At 45.1% G+C, this 21838-nt stretch overlaps 1 protein-coding gene across 11 annotated transcripts in view; it reads left to right on the top strand.

Moving 5' to 3' along the window:
* Window positions 1–21838, top strand: part of RASAL2 (RAS protein activator like 2) — a 188798-nt gene that overhangs the window by 147439 nt on the left and 19521 nt on the right. For 10 of the 11 annotated variants that reach the window (XM_042803368.1, XM_042803369.1, XM_042803382.1 and 7 more), the window contains 7 exons: window positions 8943–9096; window positions 10668–10766; window positions 11587–12141; window positions 14544–14688; window positions 17928–18072; window positions 18977–19213; window positions 19924–20125. In XM_042803368.1, the coding sequence (XP_042659302.1) occupies window positions 8943–9096; window positions 10668–10766; window positions 11587–12141; window positions 14544–14688; window positions 17928–18072; window positions 18977–19213; window positions 19924–20125 (1537 nt within the window). Of the gene's footprint in view, window positions 1–2758; window positions 2915–8942; window positions 9097–10667; window positions 10767–11586; window positions 12142–14543; window positions 14689–17927; window positions 18073–18976; window positions 19214–19923; window positions 20126–21838 lie in introns of those variants that run through there. The other variant, XM_042803401.1, reaches the window with a different exon arrangement.

Here is a 21838-nt window from a genome sequence, read left to right on the forward strand (position 1 = left end):
TTTGCCATAAATAATATATTTGTCTTTCCCTAACTTGGTACTCATGCTGAATGTGAACTGATGATACTTCCTTTTGCAGTGTAAGGGAAATGCTATCATTCTGGGAAAGCCAATAAATGTAGCTATAATGAATCCCTACAACTTTGGTTTAAGATGTGATACTATACACAGGAAAGCCACCTTCTCTTTAAAACCAGACCCCCCTCTACTCTCTGCCAGCGTGGGCACGAATTGTCAACTAGACTTAAATGAAACGTGGATTTTCTCTGATGGCTTTGAAAGCATAAAATCCATCGCATGTGGTGATGGCATTAGGCATAGCTGGTCTGCTCTGTTCTGTCAGTCCTCTTAAGTCTTCTTGGCATGGATTTAAATAGGAGGATCAGGGAGCAAATGAAATAAGAAGTTTCAGTGGCAGAGTCCACACAGAGGTTTGGGGGACAGAACCCTGGCAAGCCGGTGATGTGCAGGATGTTCAACGGGGACAAGCCGGTGGTTGCTCTTTACCTTCCATCCAGTCACCCTCCTCCTTTGGCCTTCCACATCAGCCTTACAGCAAAGCATCCTGCATCTGTCAGGCAGGAGATGGGGACAGTGCTTTGGGGTTTTTGTGACTGGATACGATCATCTGCTGCAAATGGAACAAAGCATTTTTGTTATCAATCTGTGTGATCTTCCTCCTTTCAGAGGTGCATCTGCTGAAGTGAACAGAGGGCACGGTTTGGAGGCAAGGGAGGTCCGTTGAGAGTAGCCAAGCTATGTGGAAAGCAGGCTGAGATTCAGTTTATTTGGAGATACAGGTTTGCACAAATGAGTGTTGCAGTTCAAAAGCACGAGCCTCACCTCGAGCGCTGTTTGAAGCCTCATGCTGCCGGTGAGGGTCACAAATTGCTGATAAGTTCTTTTGGGGAAGAAAGCGGAACAGCACTACTCAGCCTTGTAGTTCCCTTTAGTTGGTAAGACTGATGGTTTGATGGAGGTCTCTTTGCTTTTGTGGTCTAATCAGATGGTACACCAACTGAATATGCCAACTTCGAAAGTTTATGGTTAGAGCTATTACTTTTCTAATGGTATTTTATAAATAAAACCATAAAGGAAATTCAGTTCCACTGTAAAGTGAAACTTGCCAATAATTTCTCCCTTCCCTCCCATATGTTTCACTCTATCTAAGGGTGCCTGAAAAATGCAGTTGGTGGGTAGAACAGCAGGAAAAACAACTCGGAAAGCATGTGGGAATGAAGCACTGAAGATGAGGAACAGATTAGTATACTGGGAGGAGATGGGCTGGAGGGAAGAGGAGGCTAAAAAGATTGATTCGTGTTTAGAATTATGCTGTTGTTTGGGATTTTTTCCAATGGGACAAATCAGCGACAACTGTTTCTGCCTGAAAGAAGATAACACATAGCAGCTGACTCTTAATTCATGAGAGGGAATTGCCATTCTCTCACCTTCTGCTCTCCCTGCTTTCTGTATGAGTCTCGATCTGTTGCAGTAAAAACTTCCCTGTTCCTACCCCAGTGAGTCAGCCCTTTCCCATTTTAAACAGGTGATGCTAGGTGATGTCATGGTGTTATACAGGTTTGCAGGGCCAGGTTGACTGATAGCATCTACCTTTTCTTGCTCTGACAAATATAAGAGCCTTGCCTTCAAAGAAAGTATTATATAGCTTTATAAATTAAAACCCTGCAGGGATTAGAAGGAAATAGAGGCTGCTGTCATGTTGCTTTTTCATTCTTTTGAGGTGTTTGGGTCCTGTTAAGAAACAGGAGATGTCTATAGATAAATACCTATAAAATTCTGGAGTACGGAAGATTAGTTATCGTGGTGCACATCAAGATTTGGGATACTGTAACGCTGCGTGCTTTGCCAGATGGTGACAGGGGATGGATGCTGTCTGTTCAGAGTTGATTTAAAATAGAAAGGATTCGGGAATGCTGTAGGAAGGAGTGATGGAGATAGGTTGCAGGTTTTTTCGTCATCAGATTTTCTGTTTCAGCTGAACCTACTTCTGGCTTTTAACTTTGTTTCAGTGTGACTGGGTTAGTGGATGGGGAGAGGAGAGCGCTGCGATGCCCCTGCAGAAACAAGCCCACCCTGGGTCAGCATCCAGGCGTCCTGTAGAAATCCACCACCTCTGGGTCTGTGATTCACGTCACTTCCATTACTCCAGGTTCACATTGTTTGCTGGGTGATCTGTTGTGCCCTTGAAAACTCGTGTTTTGTCTTGACAAGGCACTAACATGAGAAGGCTTAGGCTCTGCTTGCTTGCGGCCCACACCAGCTGTGAATGATGTTCTTCAGACGCGTGGCCAGTACAGCATCTCACTGGGTTATCAACCGCTCTCGCCATGAGGCCAGCTGGCACCATGTTACTGCATGATCTTTCACAGCCTTTCCAGCCCGTTTCCCACTGCATTCTTTGAGCTCTTCAACCCACACATTTGTCTCTAATGTTTCCCCAGTGTCAGTAATATATGTAAGACATGTTAAAAAAAGCATGAGAAAAGACTTAAGGAAAATTGGATTTGAAAGGAGACCGAATTAACATTTTCAGTTTGTGGCCAGGAATTGGAGAGTATTTCCAAGTGGACCAATGGTTCTCGCCGCGGTTCTGTTTACGGTGCGGGAGCGAAAGATGGTTGAGACCGGCTGCATATGGTCGCAGCGGCTGCAATAAAGCTCCGCAGACAGCTGGGAGGGTTTTGCCCTGTTGGGATTTACTGCCACGTGGGAATCCTCCTGCTTTACTAAAAGTCATTTTATGGCATTATCAGATAGTCGTAGACGAGCGCAGGATCCGTTGTGTGCTTGCTCAGAATGGGCTCCGGCGGGTTGCAGGGAAGCGGGTAGCCATGGCTCTGGGGTTCATGGTGAAACGGCATCGCTCCTCAAACGACAGCTTTTTCTACTTTCGGTGAGTTCTCGCTCCTCCCTCCTGTTTTTCTTACAGCACGAAATAGCAGAGATCATATAAGTCAGAGAAGCAAATGTTGCCATGTTTTTCGTATTTGTTCATTCTAATTTAATGCCGGTTTTCGGAAAAAAAGGTGGGTGATTTTTACCAAAATAAAAATCTGTCTTACACAGATAATCTGTTTCATCAGATAAAAATCTGTCTTACACAGTGCGTTATTAAGGCTTGACTCACTCAGAGCCTGTATTCATTCAGGGTATCTGTTTCTATCTGCATACTGGAGTATGGGGAAAAGGGGAGGAGTGGTTTGTTTCCAGAGAGACGTCTCACTCCTGTTTTGGTGAGCGTATTTCTTTCAGCAAGTTTGTTTGGTTTTTTTTTTTTCAATTCTCATGCAGTAGTTTGTTTTTCGGTGAAAACTGAACAAGATCTCCATGTTAAGCCTGCTCTCGCAAACCTTCACCTTGGTCCTAGACTGCTCTGTCACACCTGCAAGCTCACTTGACCCCTTTATAAAAACATACTTCTTAATGGCTGATGCTTTTCTGCAAACCCCAGGCTCCTCCACGCAGCATTCACCTATAAATTGCTCCGCAGTGAAATGAAACCAAATCGGTTAAGCATCTCTGGTCCAGCAAAACAAAAGAATTTGAAACGTTAATAGCAGAGACCACGGTCACAGCAGAGCGCGGAGAATGCTACCACTGTGAAATTCAGGAGCCTGTTTGGCTGCACTGTATGAGGTGTCTGTTAGACAAGCTGTGATCTGCAGGGAGAGCAGGCAGGCAGGGAAGGGCTTTGCAAATCCAGGATTCAAACAATGAGGCTTTGGGTAGGGCCGTGCAGGAAAAGACCAGAATCTCCATGGAAGGCAATATGCTCGGAAAAAGCGAGCGTTTAATTGCAGCCAAGTAGAACTTGCATCTAAATAAGTTACCCTACATTTCTGATTGAAAAAAATAATAATGAAACTGGTTAGACTTGTAGAATTGTTGACCAAGTAGTAGGATGTTCTGCTAATTGGCAGTTGGAAAACGAAGCGGGGTGTGGTGCCTACAAAATGAACACTTGCACGGGGAAATCTGATGCTGCAGCGCTGGTAGAGCGCACCTGTATTGCAGATGATGTTGCCGACGTTAGGGTCCAGTTCAGCAGGGCTGGGATTTCGAATAGCAGCGCTGAGCAGAAAGTTCACTGCATTACAGACCAAGCTCTCTCCTGTGACTTTGCGAGTGGCTAAGTATTGAATTCAACTTTCTGATCTCGGGGAGTGGCTCTAAACACACGGGTATTGTGCTGGAATTACTTGAAGCATGCGGCCGTACGGTTTCGCGTAAAACCAGTGGAGACATAGCTTTAGCCGGGTGCTCGGGCTGAAAAACAAATGCTTTTCAGAATTCTTTGCCTTCACACCAGTTTGGTAAAGGAAACAGATTATGGGGTTCTGTTCCTTGGTAATTAATTTCTATACATTTATTTTTTTATCTTCTGGATTATTGATGTCCACAGGCTTGTTTTCCAAGCAATATAGTGCTCTCCCTGGTAAGATCAGTGATTGAAAGCCTTTTGTGCTTTGTAGGTTGGCTTTTAAATAGGTCAAAATCAGCAGGAGAGCTTCATAACCAGAGCAATTAGGATTTTAACCCTTTATCCTACATGCCTTATAGACAGTAGATTATACTAGAAGTCGGCTAATAGGCTGCTGTGTGCCATGGGCAGCCACTGAAAGCCAGAGGTTTCCAGTGCCCGGTTTACAACTCAGATCCTCCTGTAGTGGAAAATCACTGAATTATGGTGTGCAAGGAGAGGGGCTCAGCTTGGGGCTGGGCCAGCAGGATGATGGTGTTGAAGAGATCTTTTTTCAGTAGCCGTCGCAGGCTGCTGCCAGGTCAGTGGTTTGGGGCATTGGCCGGGCTCTGATTTAGAAGGAAATTATGCAGCTCTGAAGACCAGTACTCCAAAACCTGTGAAAAGAGGTGAGATGTTTAAAATGTTCCCTGACATGCTCCTCTTCCACCTGCTTTTCCCGTTGGAAAGAAATTATGGAGAATACGTGCATGAGAATTGTTTGATGCTGCTGGTAACTATTCACTCTGAACTCTTATGTTGTCCTTTGCAGTTTTTTTTGTTGTGTGCAGAAGTAGATAGAAAAAGCAGCCCGGGGCGGGGGTGAAGCTGATTGTGGGAGGTTAATTGTCATTTAAAACAGGATTTGGGTTGTTAATGGAGCTGTTTAACAGAAACAGATCTGTACAAACAACCCTTCCCCCACCTTTTGCATGTGCGATCTTCCTGTTGACAGTAATCTGCTTCTCTGGGATTACCTCTCTGTTAACAGAGACTCTCAGCAACACTCATTTTATCAGTAGCTTCCTACCTGATGCAGGAAAGACCCTGTTCATCCAGCCCCTTTGCTGGACATTAGGAAGCACGTTAGTGGCATCAGTTTATTAACTGCCTCTGTGCAAAAGGGAAGCCAGCGAGCAGTTTTCCTTCATTGTTACTTACAGCTTCAGAATATCAAATGAGGCTTTAAAGCAGCAGAGAACTATTATTTCTGTATAATTATTGCCTATATTGATTGGAATGCTGCTGATTTAGGCACAAGTCAATGATTTGCTTTGCGGATCTATCAATAGATGCAACATATACCACCGTACTTACAAATGCATGTAATTGTGTTTGTAAATGCGTGTGGTTGCATCTAACCAGCATCTTTACTACACTGCTGTGGTGTTTATGGAAGATAAAGTGCCAATTCTAAGCCACTTAATCAGTTTATTGAGCTGTTTTAAATATGGTAGCTTCAAGGGATTGCTCGAACCGGTAGACATTCCTCTGCCCTAGGACCCTGGGTCAACAAAACTAACCGAGCTCCAGCTGAGCTGCAACAAAATGTTCAAAGCTAACTCGTTAGAAGAGGAACGAAGCAGAATGGACGCTACTAAAAGATTTAACTTGCAAGGTGGGACGTGGAGGCACGGAGTAGGATTTCTCTGCCTACCTGCCTTTGCTCCCACCCTGTCCCCAAAGGCTGTTGGCAGGCATTCTTGGAAGATGCTTCGCTCTCTCCCCGCCGTCTTTAACCGTCCGGGCCTCGTTAAGCTCGTTGTTTAGGAAAGGAAGAGGAGGGACTTCTTTCTTTCTGGAAAGGTCACCTTTGCCACGTCTGCGGAGCGGCCTCTCCGGGCTGCCGGCCCCCCCTAATCCCCTCACAGGAGGCCGCACCATGGCAACACGCACCCGGGAGCCTCTTCGTGTCACCCGTGGGGCCGGGTGTGAGCACAGCCGACGGGGACGGAGATTTCTGTACCGGCGCGGCTGTGACTTCCCTTCTCACCCCAGCGTAGCTGCTTGGCACGGTGCTCGCCTGAAATTTGTGACCTAAGGCTTGAGGAGGAGCTGCTCCTGGATTTGTGTGCTTGTCTTCCTCTCCCGGCAGGATTTATTGTCTGAGATGTAGCCCCGAGAACGCAGTTTGAGAGGAAGGGCTGTGACATGTGGCACCGCAATGATTTGGGGATGCACTGCTAAGTGGCTGTACAGTTGTTTCATGTAGGTGTGCTTGATTTGTCTTGCTCCAAGTGCAGCCTCCGCTTAGCTGGGATTTGCAAAAGCTCTTTTGCTTTCTCCTTTACTCGGTAATTATTTTTCTTTCCCTCCTCTCCCCCCCTCTTTGTGACCACTCCATGCTTTCCTTCTCTGACAAGGAGCTGAGGCGGGAGCTGGCTGCAGGCTCTCAGCCAGCTCCCCTGCATCAGGCACCGAAGCACATTGTTAGGACTGGAATTGCTGAGAGTTCGGGATAGGGACAGGAGCCAAGTGACCTCAGCAGTGCTTTCTTGAGAGGAGAAATTAGAGAGGATTTTGCAGAGATGATATTAAAGTGGTGTATTGTGGTGTGTTTATTTTAGACTTGCCCTACCTTAACTGCAGCAAGTGTTCAATTATACATGGCTGAGGTTTTGGGTTTGCGTTGGTACAGCTGCTGCTGTAACCTGTTATAACAAAGCATGCACAGTGCAGCCAACGCATTTGTACCGGTGCTGCTGTTTTGCATTTGAAATCAGTGTCTTTGTAATATCCCTCTGATGAAAGGTTTTTGCTGCCTGCACTTAGGTCATTCAATATATTAAATGGGAACAAAGTTCTCCCTTACTGTTTAATAAATCTTATCGTACATGGAATCTGCTAGAATCCCTTCAGCGTTTCATGTTGTACAAAAGAGCAGTCAGGTGAACTCTGCTTGTTGCTTTAGATGTCTCCTCCATGATACCCAAGTTTTTGTTAAGCAGCCTTAGAAGTACTGAAGACGCCTTTTCCAAATGTTTGTTGTTTTTTGCTTTTTTCCTGTCTCCCCCTAGAATTACTCAAGGGTAGGAGGAATTTCGTTTTGCTAAGCTTACAAAAGACGAGGATTTTTTTGAATAGGAGGGAAGAATATAAAAACGACTTACTTTTCAAAATTAAGGAAGCTGTTAGAGATAGCTGTGCTTTTCAGTCCTCCATAAATACATTTTTTTAAGCATTTTCCATTTGATACTGAGCCTTGATACTGCGAAATGAATAAAAGAGGAAATACTGTGAGGACAAACACAGGTGAGAAAGCATCGTTTCAGAGCATTGCTTTACTCTGCGTAATGTACCGACAGCTGATGCTTTTCTACTTTCACGTCTGTTCTTTGTGCGCAGTCACACTTGCTGGATGTGCAGCCATATTTATGGACATATTCATGGATCACTGAACAGGTAGCAGCACAAGCTTCAATATCTTAACAAAGTCTAGACCAGCCAGGTAAACAGCTCCTTTTCTGCTAAGCTGGGACTCTGCTTTTCCTCCTCGTTGATCGTCTGTGAAGGCTCTGAGTTCCAGCTAGAGGAAAAATAAGATGCGTGTGCACACAGTGTTTACCTTTTTGAAGTAGAAATGCTAATTGTGCTAAAGTAGCATACAACTTTATTGCAGAAGCTTCTAGTCCAGGTGTTAGTTCCTGAGAAGGAGCACAGGTGAAGCCACTGTCACCTACAAATTGAGCACATTTTACAGTGCTGTTTGACAGCCGAACTCCCTACTATGCACAAATGTCGCCTTAAATCAAACTGGGAGAATTCAGAAAGTGTTAGAGCACATCTTGTGATGGTGCTGTTGGTTACAAAATGCTACAGCATATTGGAGGGAGGGGTATGTCTTTGAGAAGTATTCAAGAACTGGTGGGGACAAAGAGAAGACAGCATTGATAAAAAGGTACTGCGAATTTGGGAGATGACAGCTCTGGTAGAGCTCAGGGATTTACAGGTCAGTCGATTAAGAAAAAACAAACAAACAAATGAAACAAAACAAAAAACAAACAACGCAACACAAAACAACAGTGAAAAACAATATGTGTCAGTGAGGGGGAAATTAAAAGAAAATGGAGGTATCAGAATTTGAAAACGGTTAAAACTAGAAGCAGCTGAAGAAGAAAATGAAGAATTTAAATGTAGGTAACAGATTTGAGCATTGTGAAGTGGGAAAGAATTTGCGTATTTGACTTTATTTTAAAGTCTTTGTCTATTAAGAAAAATCAAGTGTATTGTGGGGGGATCATCCGCTGAGTAGCTGTCGTTCTGCATTGGTTTAAAGGTTCATAGATTGGTGTGCTTTTTGCTGTTAATACAAATGTTAACATTTATCTAGTAATTTAGATAGCAGTAAATATTTTCAGTAGTATATCCAAACCTATCTATGGGGTTTCTTTAAATTTCAGCAGTTAAGTTCTGAACTTTCTCTTTTGCTGTTCTTTCACTGATGGCTCAGCATCTACGATTTCTAGGTAGGTAGGAATGGACTTGCTGGGCTTGTGTAGGTGGGTATTTCCTTAGGAGCCCGGGGTTACTGGCCTGATGCTATTTTTGTAAGGTTTACAGACTAATTGTAGAAGTCTTTCTGAATAAACACCGACAAGTTGCAGCTTTCTCTGGGATCTTGCCAACTCTTTCGGCAACTGCGAGAAAAATAATGTTTCCTTTCCCCCTTGTTCTCCTCCAGGTCACGCGGATTGCCAAAGCTGAAAGAGTCCCGTTCCCATGAGTCCTTACTGAGCCCCGGCAGCGCCGTGGAGGCCCTGGACCTCGGGTCAGAAGAAAAAGTCTTCGTCAAGCCACTTCACAGCAGTATCCTTGGACAAGACTTCTGCTTTGAGGTAAAGGACGCTCTCCAAACACGCAACCGATTATTATACGCTGTCAGTCGGTCTGAGCCCCTGCCCTACGCTGTGCCAGGACTTTGTAACTGGAGAACAGATCGGCAGCCGCTGCCATCCTGAGGTTTTTTTTGGGGGGGGGGCTGTCAGGCCAGATGTGGTTCTAAAGTCCTTGAAGCTAATGGCATCGGTCGCTCCGCGGAGAGGAATCTTTTTCAATTACTGCGTCTTCTATTTGAAAAATCTCTTTAGTTTGGTAAATATCTAAGCATTTGTAGTTTGCGTACAAGTGTAGGGTTGTTCATAAGCTGTGTATTCATGCTCTCCAAACTCACCTAAAACTAAATTTAGAAAATAGACCGTAACTGACAAGTAAGATTTCCAGTCAGAGCCCCACTTCCATTAGCTCAGCCCGTCCTCCAGTTGCTAAAGAAGAGGTTTCGGTATCTACAGACGTGTCCGTTGCACCACGGAGCAGGAGGCAAAGCTCCTCTTGCCGTCTCAGCACAGGCCTGCGTGGCTCCTGGCTTTGCTGCCGAGACAGCCTGGGCGTGCCAGCGGGGTCCTCGCCTTGCAGGACCGACAGCGTATCCGTGCGTGCGACTGGGGCGCGTCCGAGCCCGCCGCAGTCTGGCGCGGCAGGGGCGGGTGGCAGTCTGTCTTCAACAGAATTTAGTCAGATGTGTCTAAACTTCTGGAACGAAGATCTGCTTGCAACCCGGAGAACTGCTTTGGCAGAAAGCCAGCATATCAGGCCCTTCTCCCTCGGGATGTATCCAGGAGCTGTTCCCGTTCGCTTCAGTCTCGTTCTTCTGGCTGGAAGCACTTTCCAGCTTGCTTAGGTTGGGGGAGTTGAGCGAAAAAACTGGCAACAGCTTAGCTCTGAGGCCACTGCCTCAAAATGCTTCTTACTTGTGGGCGCAAATGAATGGAAGGAGTAAATGAAGCTTGTCAGGCCACGTAAAAGGGGAAGAAACCAAGGTGGTTCCCTCCTGCCTGAAAGCAGAGTTGCAGAGTTGTGTGTGGCATCGGGTGGCAGGGCCGGATCAGAGCTCAACTCCTTTGGTTTGTTTTAAACTACTGATGTATATATGGACCATTGGAAATATTTTGTATTTGCTGAAGACACCATTTCCGGCATGTTTTGCCCTGTATTAATACACTGTTCTGTCTGTCTTTACACTGTTAGTAACCAGATCATCTGCCTCTGGGATTTAACTGGGAAAACTGCAAGCATTTAATAGCTATGGGTCAATTAACAAGTGTTTAAAAAAAAAAAAAAAAATTAACTGGTTGATTAAATCTTTGTTTAAAAGTCTTGAAGAGTCTTTAAGAGGAGCCTCTGGTGCTTCTCTTATGTTTCTTTAATTTTATATTAATTTAAACTGACTCTTTTTTTCTCTCTACATTTTGTGGGCCTTTTAAGTTCTCTGCCTTCTAGGCTCCCATATTGTTTTTCTGCCTTTTTCATACTGTTGCTCAAGCATTGCTTATCCCGTTCCTTGCTTTTTGCAGCCTCTTGCATGTCTCCTAGGCTTGGCTGAACTCAGCCTGTCATTTATATGTTCCAGGTAACCTACTCCAGTGGCAGTAAATGCTTCAGTTGTTCCTCTGCAGCGGAGAGGGACAAGTGGATGGAAAATCTACGCAGAACAGTGCAGCCAAATAAGGTAATAGAAACCGTAGAAATAAGATTACCAGGGGAACAGAGGTGGTACGATTGGATTTTAGTCCAGTGTACCAGGGCTTCCCACAGATGCATCCTCAGTTAATTTAGTCTGGGGAGAAGCCCGCTCATCAGTGTATCAGAAGCTGCTGTGTGCTATTCTGGTGAGTGCAGTGGGTCAAAACTTTAATGAATAAATACGTGTCGACGTGCTTCCTGATCCCTGCCCCAGTGCCTGCTTGTGATGTTCCAGGCTGGATTTCTGATACCAGGCACCTCAGAAGGATGGGACGTGGCTTCATAGGTTTCATGCTTTACCTTGTGGGGGCACAGTTTGGGGGGTCGGGAGGAAGGAATTGGAGGTGGAGTGAGAAGGGGGGGCCGAGTTACTGATCAGCCAGAAATATCCAATAAGTCACCTCTGTAATTGGTATACCACCTTTGGGGGACAGGCTAACAGTGCTCTTGCAGTTGTTCACAAGAGTGAACAAGGCAGCGTGCCACAGCAGCCTAGCAGCTTTGGAGGGGCTCCTGTGCAGAGTGTTTGTTTTCTAAAGCATTTCAGATGCAGCTTTTTGAGGAAAAAAAAAAAAAAAGCTGTAGTCCCCACCTCTGACATTCAAAAGAGAGCCCTTTGCCTCTATTTTAGAAAATGTCTGATTTCCTAGAGATTCTGATTCTCTGAAGATCAGAGAATCTGATTCTGAATTCTGACTCTGTCCCTCCCTTGGACACAAAAGGCAGCCCTTTGCTGCTGGCTTAGAAGACAAAATACTCAATTTTTAGGGATTTTGAATCAAAGCTGAGCTCTTTCTTCTGCACAGGACAACTGCCGTCGAGCGGAAAATGTTCTCCGTCTCTGGATCATTGAGGCAAAGGACCTGGCCCCCAAGAAGAAATACTTCTGTGAGCTGTGCCTTGATGACACTCTCTTTGCCCGCACCACCAGCAAAACAAAAGCAGATAACATTTTCTGGGGAGAGCACTTTGAGTTCTACGGTCTCCCACCTCTTCACAGCATCACAGTTCACATCTACAAGGATGTGGAGAAAAAGAAGAAAAAGGACAAGAACAATTACGTAGGCCTGGTCAACATTCCCATGGCCAGTGTAACCGGTCGCCAGTTTGTGGAAAAATGGTACCCGGTCAGCACACCTACACCCAACAAAGGGAAATCGGGGGGACCTTCCATTCGGATAAAGTCCCGTTATCAGACCATCACCATCTTGCCCATGGAGCAATACAAAGAATTTGCAGAGTTTGTTACCAGCAACTACACTATGCTGTGCTCAGTGCTGGAACCCGTGATCAGCGTAAGGAATAAGGAAGAGATGGCCTGTGCTTTGGTGCACATTCTTCAGAGCACCGGGAGAGCGAAGGTAAGAGCAGGAGGCTCCTGCCAGAACGACTCCCTCTCGCTGCTGATAGCAGATATCTTTTCAGCTAGAAACTGGGAAGCCCATGGCCGTAGGGAACAGCTGAAGGTGCCTGATGGGGCTCAGAAAAAGGTCTCAATAGTATTTGGAGAGACCTGGGCAGTGGCATCTACCAGGATGGCACGTAGATAGGCACAATACCTATGGTGATGATGGAGAGTCGATACAAAGATTAAAGATGCTGAGCACAGAGTATAAGTGGGAGGACTATATAACTTCATGTTGTTTTGAAAAGTTAGGGCCTGCACTTGAGTGTTCAGGAACCTTTCCTGTATTTCTAAAATCATGATACAGGATAAGAAATAAGTAAAACAGAAGTTAGTAAACTGGAGAATTACTTCTATAAATAAGTGTCTGATACAGTGAGCAGCAGGGTGCCGTTGTTGATTCAGTGCTAAGTCAGCTAGCCAGTGCTAACATTGATATGGTCAGTGTTTGAACAGCCATGTGGAGAATCTGTACTCGGTTACCGGTGATCCCACCTGCCCCAAGGATGTCATTAGGACTTCTGGGTGCACACTGTGATGGTTCTCTGTGAGGCAGCAATTGGAGTGAGCCTCAGTTTCTTCAAATAGATTCTGGGAGAGTATCATGGAGGTCTTGGGGATATTCTGAGAAGCATTGTCAAGCGTCATTTTGTCTGGATGCTGCCTGCCAAGTTGGGGGTGTGAGCAGTACCGAGCTGTAGCCAGCTTCTTCCAGCAATGCCAACTAGAGCAAGTTAAGCACGACCAAACACAAGTCGGAGGTGTGGAAGTACGGCCACAGCAACATCCAAGGGACAGACTAATTTAACTGCTCCAGAAATGTCCCTTTATGTTTGCATAACCGTATGCCGCTCTGTATTGTTCTCCCCCTGGCATACACCTCGGGAAGGCAGGTGCTCTGTGACAGCGTGTGATAGGAACTCATTCCTTACCAAGTTGTTTGTCTGATCAAGAGAAGCTGGGAGCTGGGATAGCTCCTGTAGGGTTGTGTTGAAATCCTCCTGGAAAGCAGGCTCTGGGTTCCTGCAGTGCTAGCTGCAACAGGTAGATAAACTAGTGTTAAAACTTTGCCTTCCTAGTGCCCGGCTGTTTGAACCTCTATTTACTGGAAGCATTGAACACCTTAGGCTGCCGTAACCTAAAGCTGCAAAGCGGGTACGTTTCCAGTTCACACTGTGTTGCTGGTGATGCAGCTGGATGTTCCCAGTTTGTGCCAGGTGACAATAATTCTATCGGATTTTGCTGAAAAGAAAAAGCAACAATGGATTGAAAACCAAGGGTATTAAATGTATTTTTGATCTATATTTATCATATATCATTTGTTCTGCATATTTTACACTCATATGCTAGCAGGGCGTTATGGCTCCTGTAGTTAATGGGTTTATGAAACTTTGCTACAGCACTCTGAACTGTTTGGAGGATGCTGCTGTTTGCAGCAGAACTGGCAAGTCACAGTTACCACTCAGCCCTAATTCAGGGTGATGTTTTGGTTTTGGGGGGTTCATTTTCCTTGGAACAGTTTAAAGAAAAAAAAAAAAAAGAAAAAAAAATAAGAAAAGGAGAAATACTCTTCCTCTCCTGGAGATCTTGATGGTGGCTGAAATTGGATCTTGCAAAATACCAAGTATTTCTTGTGAAATGCTGAGTGCCCTTGATTCACATTTCGCTTCGGGAAATAAGTATTACTGTAGAATTTAGACCCTATATCAAGAGGTTGTTCGCTGTATCAAGACTCGCTGATAGTTCCTGCCTAGGCATTTGAATACAGTTCAAGTTAAGCAATATAGATGCACAGCAGGCATGTTAAGTATTTTCCCAAAGCCTGAACCACTTTTGGTTTGTGAATTTAATTTATGTAAGCCATTCTTCTTATTTAAATTTCACCAAGCTGTAAGGACTTGTGCCTAACTTTCATTTTGGATTTTTAAATCCAAGTGTGTATGCAATATTCAGTATTTAAAAACAAATCCAGAATCATGGTTTCTTTCAGCAGACAAAGCCACTGATAAACAGGTGAGGGTTTCTGTTTGGGATCTAAACTGAAACACGAGCTTGGCTGTAAAGGTTTTCTTTTAGAGACTTTTACTTCTCCCTTTATAATTTGTGATCTTACATAGATTTAACAAGTGATCTTATCTAGATTTTTTAATAAGTATAAATAATAATAAGTAGATTTTTTTTTAGAAGCATAATTGGCCCATACTACATGTAGCATCTGCACCCCTTGTCCCAAGCTGAGCAATTATTTTGGTAATGCTCTGACTCCTCTGTTTATCCTTCCTTCTTGGCTTCTGCAGCTAGCCTGCCATGGCTGAATCTGCCTAAAATAACCTCTTGCCGTTTGACCTTTTTCTTCAGGACTTCTTGACGGATTTGGTGATGTCTGAGGTAGATCGCTGTGGGGAGCATGATGTCTTGATCTTCAGGGAGAACACACTTGCTACCAAAGCTATTGAGGAATACCTGAAGTTGGTAGGGCAGAAGTATCTTCACGATGCACTAGGTAAGAAAGTGCCTGTCTGCCACTGCTTTGCATTGCGAGGGCTAACCCTGCCCGTGGCTGAAGCACCTAGAGATGTGGGATGGGAAGGAACTGCCTCAGCACTCAGCCCAGGTGTCTGGTCTCCAGAGAGCAAAATATGTGCTGTCTTACCTTCGATGCCCTTTCCTCCACGCAGAGGAAGATGCTCTTGGGTGCCTGCAGGAGTGTAGCGCTCAAGGAAAGGCAAACTTGGTTTGATATAGCTGAGTCCCCCTTGAAGTTTGGATCACCACGTTACGTTTTTCTGGGTAACCTTCTTTTGTGTGTCTTGTGGTGAAGAGGTATAATACTGCAGTTGGCTTGTGGGCAATGGTGATTGTTCAAACCAATACACGAACGGGCTTAAAAAAGGGATTTTGACACAGTTTAACAGTGGAAATTGAGACCAATACCTTGTGTTGTGATGCCAGGAGTGAATCTGGTATCATAGGCAATACAATTAGGTGAAGATTTCAGAAAGGGTTATGAATGTGAAGCGTGTTTCACTAATCTTTTATGCCAAAAAAGCTCCTGCACTCACTTTAGGCCTGAAGTGCCACCACCTGGGGGGTTAGATGTTCTCAGGGGCACCTGGTTGATAACCAGAGTTCTCATCCACAGGTACGTATTGCTGGGGTGTCTCCGGGCAGTCTCTGCCACTTGCTGTTGTAGCTGACAGCAAACGTCAGCTGTGGTGGTAACAAGTGTTAAGCACGAGGTGCCCGCCCTAGCGCTTGGGTAGATTCCAAGTTGTACACGAAAATTCATTTCTGGATGCTTCAGTTGTAACTATTGGTAATGCTGGCACGTTCCAGAGAGACCCTTGGACTTGCTCGGCCCTTAGCTTTGCCACCAGCAATTAATTCGTAAATATTTGTGTTAAACTTTTAAACTGGTACCTTGCCCCAACAAAAATCTGTGGACAAACGTGGCCGGAGGGAGCGAGTCTGCAGGGCTTCTGAGCAGCACGGGGCAGGAGATCAAGATGCAGAGTGTCTAGGGAGCCTCCTGCCTGTGTTTAGCCAAAGTTCTATTTATTCACTGCCTCGTTAAAACTGCTTGGCCAGCCTGTGAGGTCCTACTCCATTCCCCCCGCGGGGCCTTAATGTCCGCCGTTACGTGCCAGGGTGAATTCTGATGATTGCATTATTGTCCCCTCTCCACCAAAAGGTTCTGCTCTAGTCATAAGCCAGTGCCTTAGGAATTACTGTCCACACAACTAATACTGCAATAAAGAAGACCAAAACCACGTATGCTCTCTACGTGCCTTGCTACAGTTAGCTTTTACCAACTCCCCACAATCTTTGTTATCCACGATTGCACAATGAGCCACCCATCCCCCTGTTGTTTCTTGGATGAAGAAAGCTTTGGAAATTGGTACAAGAGAAACAAGATCAGGCCAAAGCCCGGTCCCACACCACATCCTTTCACAAACAAACAACAACAACAAAAAAAAAAAAGCAGCTTGCTTTCCCAGCAGTCTCGCTTGTCCTCAGCAATTCCAGACGCTGGCAAGTCATCAAGGAGATAGTTGGCTAAATTAGTGCTCCAAGGGTCAGTATAGTCAGGTCTGTGATTATAAGCATTTTGGCCATTCCTTAAGTGTAATGAGCCTCTTCTGGTAGTCTTGTTCTCCTGGGTGGAACCGCTGAGCATAAGTCACAGTGCTAGGCTCTCGCCTGGCATGGAGAAGTGAGCAGTGTAGGGCTTTGTGCTCTGCTTTTCAGCAGACTGAACGATCAGCTGTTGGACCGGTGTATTACTTTTGATTGCAAGCCCCTTAATGTGCAGTAATTGCATAAAAATATTTTAAAATTGATGCCTTCTAATACATCATTTAGAGCTGGGTGATAAGATTGTAAATCACAGACATGAGAGATGGAAAATCCCCCCTAAGGTCATCTAGCTAGTCTGTAGCTCAAGGCAAGGTTACTCATGACAATATACCCATCTAATTATTTGTCAAGTTCTAAATATCGTTTTGCTCAGATGCCATGTGCTTTGAAAGGATTAACAACATTACACTTGGTGTTAGCTATTTAATACATCTGTAAGACCGTCTTAGTATATGATTAGGGCAGGGTCTTATGGACCACAAAGAGTAAGTTTCAAATGTATTTAATGAAAAAAAAATATATATTATCCAGTAAACAGCAGTTAAAACAGAATTGGCTCAACATTAGCGAAGCCAAGAGTTTTACAAGTAAGTGATCTAGATGCCCTCAGCAGAAATTTTTTGGACACCCCCAAAAAAAAAAAAAAAAAAGCTTTAGAAAATGTGCTGCCTGCTTGGCTTGCAAGAACACTGCTGACTTGAGATTTGGGGAGGGGGGTTGGGAGGTGTTTCAGGGTTTTTAATGAAAACAAAGGCAAAAAAGCCAAAACTCTTTTGCACAAACAAGCCTTGTGGTGTTAGCTCGGAGCCAGCAAGATCGTCTGAGGAGATGAACTTAAAAGACATTGAATCATTAACTGAATGAATAAAGAGTTTTTCCTAGTGAACAACAACAGTTTAAAAATCACTCGGTATGCTAGCATGTATAGGAGGAAGACTAGCAAGTAGTTCATTCCAATATGGCAAACAAAGGAAACCGGTTTTGTGTGCGTCCAGTTTCTGTCGCGATGCCGTAAGAGAAGGATGGCAGAAATGCAAAGAATTTTGAAAGATGCAGGCTATAAAAATGTTGCAAGGTGTTGAGAAAATTAGCAGTATCTGTCTAGCACTCGGGTATTACTCTTGCTGAAGAACAAGGTGACACTTTTTAAATTTTTTTAAAAATGGTAATTTAAAAATAATAAAAATAAATAGCATTGTCAAGTGCATTTCCTGGGGAAATTATGAAGACAAATAGCACAGCTTCATTTCTGAGGCTGTGGATAATTTTGTAGTTGATAATACAGTTTGAATGCAAAGTCAAATTCTGTTCTTTGGGCTATAAGTGAAGCGTCTGCAGGGTTTATAAGCGAAGCCGTCCTGTTATTGCACCTGTGTCTGGGGGCAGCGAGGGCACGGGGGGGGCTGAAGCACCGGCACAGCCGCAAGGGCTCAGCTCCGAAAGAGCTGGGAGGGGTCGTGTCCCCAACATCTGCTGTCTGGAGGCTGCACTGCAGACCCGGGGAGCAGAAGAGGCAGTTGCCAAGGAAAGAGCAGGATTGAAAGGTGCGTCAAGGAGGCTTTTTGTGTAACTACCCTGGTTTGTCATCCTCTTCCCTTTGTCCAGGGGAGTTTATCAAGGCTTTGTATGAGTCAGATGAAAACTGTGAAGTGGATCCCAGCAAATGTTCATCCAGTGAATTAACAGATCATCAGAGCAACCTGAAGATGTGTTGTGAGCTGGCCTTCTGCAAGATTATCAATTCTTACTGGTGAGGCATCTTCCCTCCCCTTCTCCCCCCCCCCCCACCCCGTTAGGTCATTTGCTCAGAGGGTGCCCATTCCTCCTCTGAAGATGAGAAAACAGCAGTAGTACAGGGAAATAGCGTGGACCCATCTGTCTTCTGAGACTGCCTGCGTTTCCCTTCCTCACTACCTTCCTACGTGTGACACATATTGCAGGTGGAACTTGTGCCCAAACTGAGGGGTTCCACACACCATACCTGACAGGAGCTTCTGCTGAAATACTCTGCCAAGGGAACACATACTGAGCTGTGGCTGAATAAAGTGAGAAGATAACAGCTTAGCTTGAACTTGGAAAGAAAAGCTGAAAGTTTTGATGTCTGTAGGAAACTTTCAGGCCCTTTAGGTCTGTAGAATTGGACGGGAAATCACAGGGTGGAAACGTTGGCAGAGAGATTTCTATTAATCTCTGTTTCTGAGTAGTAGTGAAAGGAGAAGGGCCTTTCTGCTTCAGGATGAAGCACATGCAGAATATTGAGAGCACTAAACAAGCAATACAAAAAATGTCAGTTACGGAGATGAGTTCAGTTTGATTCTGTTTGTTTTTAACATTCTAACACCCTGTTTTCGCCAGGGTGGCGACGGATAAGTAGCTCCCAGCTCACAAATCAGTATGTCTGAATATGGCTTCACTTCACATAGGCGAACAAGGGATGCTTTAAAGACTACTTAAACATCACCAGATTAAATGGGGATCTAAGAATAGGTGCCTGATGACATTTCCTAGCCTAGAGAGAGAAAAGGGGGAAAAAAAAAAAAAAAAAAAAAAAAAAGAGTTGATGGTGTTTTCTGACAGATAATTATTTCAGGTGATTGGTCACCAGTTCAACCCGTTGCATCTCATGGCCCGTGTCCTGGTTCATTGTTTTTCAGCGTGTTCCCTCGCGAGCTGAAGGAGGTGTTTGCATCTTGGAAGCAGCAGTGCCTGAGCAGGGGCAAGCAGGACATCAGCGAACGCCTGATCAGTGCCTCCCTCTTCCTTCGCTTCTTGTGCCCCGCTATCATGTCCCCCAGCCTCTTCAGCCTCATGCAGGAGTACCCTGACGACCGGACATCTCGCACGCTCACACTTATTGCTAAAGTCATTCAGAATCTCGCCAATTTTGCAAAGTAGGTGGTGACAGTAAAGCTGAAATCTGTGCCTCTGGGGGTGCAAGTCACTGCGGGTGACTGTGGAGCAAGGAGAGCCCTGCTTGGTACTGGTGTTTGCAGGCAGCTGATTGTCAAATTGCAGTCAGCTTTAGAAAAGGAGGAAACTTCTCACTTCTATGTGAACGCTGTTCCCCTTGAGACACTTCAGTTTGGAGCTAGATAAATTCTCCTTTTCACATGCAGATTTGGGCTGTGTTGAATTCAGCAGAGGGGACGCAGTATAAAACCAAGAGCAGCCATGCATTAGCATGTCAGTGTGTATGCTATTTCAAAAGGAAAAAAAAAGCCTGTTCCCACCAAAGATCATGATTTTCCTCCTTTCTTCCTCCAAAATTCCCAGCTGAATGATACAAAGGGCATGGCATGTCTCTTACGGGGGGGGGGAAGAGAGAAAGGGTGTCTGTAGGAGGAAGCGGGGAGAGATGCGTTGAGCCCTTGATCATAATATGAATAGTGAATTGCTAGTATTTAAATAAGTCCAAGAAAGCAGTGAATGTCTTAAATTGTCTTTTTTTTTTTTTTTTTTTTTTTTTTTTTTTTTTCCCAGACCAAATCTTCAGAAAGGCAGGTCTAAAGTTAAGCGTTTAAGTAATTGTCTGTAAGCACCTTCTGCTCTGAGTTTTGTGTGGAGGTTATTGACTGGGCTGCCCCCCCTTTCTTTCTCACAGGTTTGGTAATAAGGAGGAGTATATGGCCTTCATGAATGACTTTTTGGAACACGAGTGGGGAGGAATGAAGCGTTTTCTCCTGGAGATCTCTAATCCGGATACCATCTCCAACATGCCTGGATTTGAGGGCTACATCGACCTGGGCAGAGAGCTCTCAGTTTTGCATTCCCTCTTATGGGAGGTTGTGTCCCAACTTGATAAGGTAAAGCAGGCTGGAGGCCCGGGAGGGCGAATCCGGCGATAGTATCGTAGCAGCAGTAAACACCAGGAAACATCAAGGGAGCAGCTGACGCCTGCTTTGGGGAGAACTTCTTCAGCAGCTTTGGAGAGGAATGTTTGATAGTGGTATTTCACAACTGTTCTTTCCGTGATTTCAGAGCGAGGCCTGAAGCCGGGCATGTGAAGTGGTTGGGCATCAGCAGTAGGGCAAACACTTTGCAGAGCCTTCATTGAGGCCGGGCGTGCGGTGGTGGAGAGGGTGGCGCTGAGAAGTAGACCTGGAATTCCCTGAGCAGCCCGTCCTCTCTCAGAAGAGAGCTGGAAAAAAGGGAGGGTGTTTGGACAGAAAAATGTCGCGGTGCCCTGTTTGATGCCAGTGGAGGCGATTTGCTGCTCACCGGGCACTGCCCGGCCCAGCTCTGAGGGAGTAAGGTGTTGGCCCGGCAGAACGGTTCTCGTTAAAGACCTGCTCCAAAACCTGCCGAGACCTTCTCGTTTCGGAAGTCTCAGGGTTAGTTTTCAGTATACAAGAGGATGCCGTGTGAAAACCTGGATCCACTCGCAGTTTGATCCCGTCACAAAAGCAAGATGCTTTGCGTCGTGCTGGGGTCACACACGCTGCCCAGATCCTGCTCTGCTGAGCGCAGTGGGCATCGCCAACAATAACTGTTGCTTCCCTTTAGCTAGAGAAGGAGAGGAGGCGGTAGTTTGCGCTTCCTTACCTATATGGCTTTGCAGGATCCAAAATCATTAAAACCTTGATAGCAAAGGTAGTTGATAAGACCCAGAAAAGCCGAGCTGTGAGTCATTACTGGGCTTTGGGTTTGGGTTTGGTTTTTTTTTTTTTTTTTTGCAAGTGCTTGGAACTGTTCCATATTTCAACTTTTAGAGGCGCATTATTTTGTCCACATTCCATTTATATTATTCTTCCTTTTGAAACTGGAGAGGTGAGGTGAATTGCAACGCGCTCTTAATATTTTTACTGCATTAAGGTTTGCCAAAATAGTTATTTGTTGGGTATCTATTTTCTCACAGTACATTATTTAAAACAAAGAAAAAAAAAACCTGAGCCCGTTGCATCAGAGTAAACTGTAATGTCCTTGACTCAAAAAGGCGATATATATAAATCTTAGTTAATCTTAGTTTGATAACAATTTATGATCTTGTTTTTCCATTTCCCTCGTACATGCACAGAGTGTACGTTCAAAACGTTGCAGGCAGCAAAGTCAGCTATAAAGATAAAGCTATAAAGGTTCAGCAGCCTTGGGAAAACAAGGAAAATGAGGGCTGGATAGACCGGCTCCTTCATTTCTACGAATCGGGGTAGACCCACCAGAGCAGGGAGCGCTGCCGTCTCCCTCCAGAGCTGGTCAGGCCTCAGGTCGAGGGAGACCCAGCTCCAGCCTTTAGAACTGCAAATGGGTCTTTGGACTTGGTGTTAGTTGCTGTGAGCTGCTCTCTGAATGCAAGGGTTGTAAGTGCCTTGGGCAGCGAGGCAAGGGAGGAGCCAGACCTGGATAAGCTGCCGAAGCAGATCTGCTTTGCCCTTTCTGTAGGTTAGATGCACGGATCTATCCTAGCAGACCCTTGGGAGCCAGGATAGTGGTTTGCTAAAAAGAGAATTAAAGGGGTAAAGTTACATGCAGTACTGCTTCACTCTAGGTGATGACTGGGAAATGATGAGAGAAGTCGCCTC

The sequence above is a fragment of the Tyto alba genome, unplaced genomic scaffold (genome assembly GCF_018691265.1).
Source record: "Tyto alba isolate M040663 unplaced genomic scaffold, T.alba_DEE_v4.0 Super-Scaffold_1000006, whole genome shotgun sequence".
Taxonomy (NCBI): domain Eukaryota; kingdom Metazoa; phylum Chordata; class Aves; order Strigiformes; family Tytonidae; genus Tyto; species Tyto alba.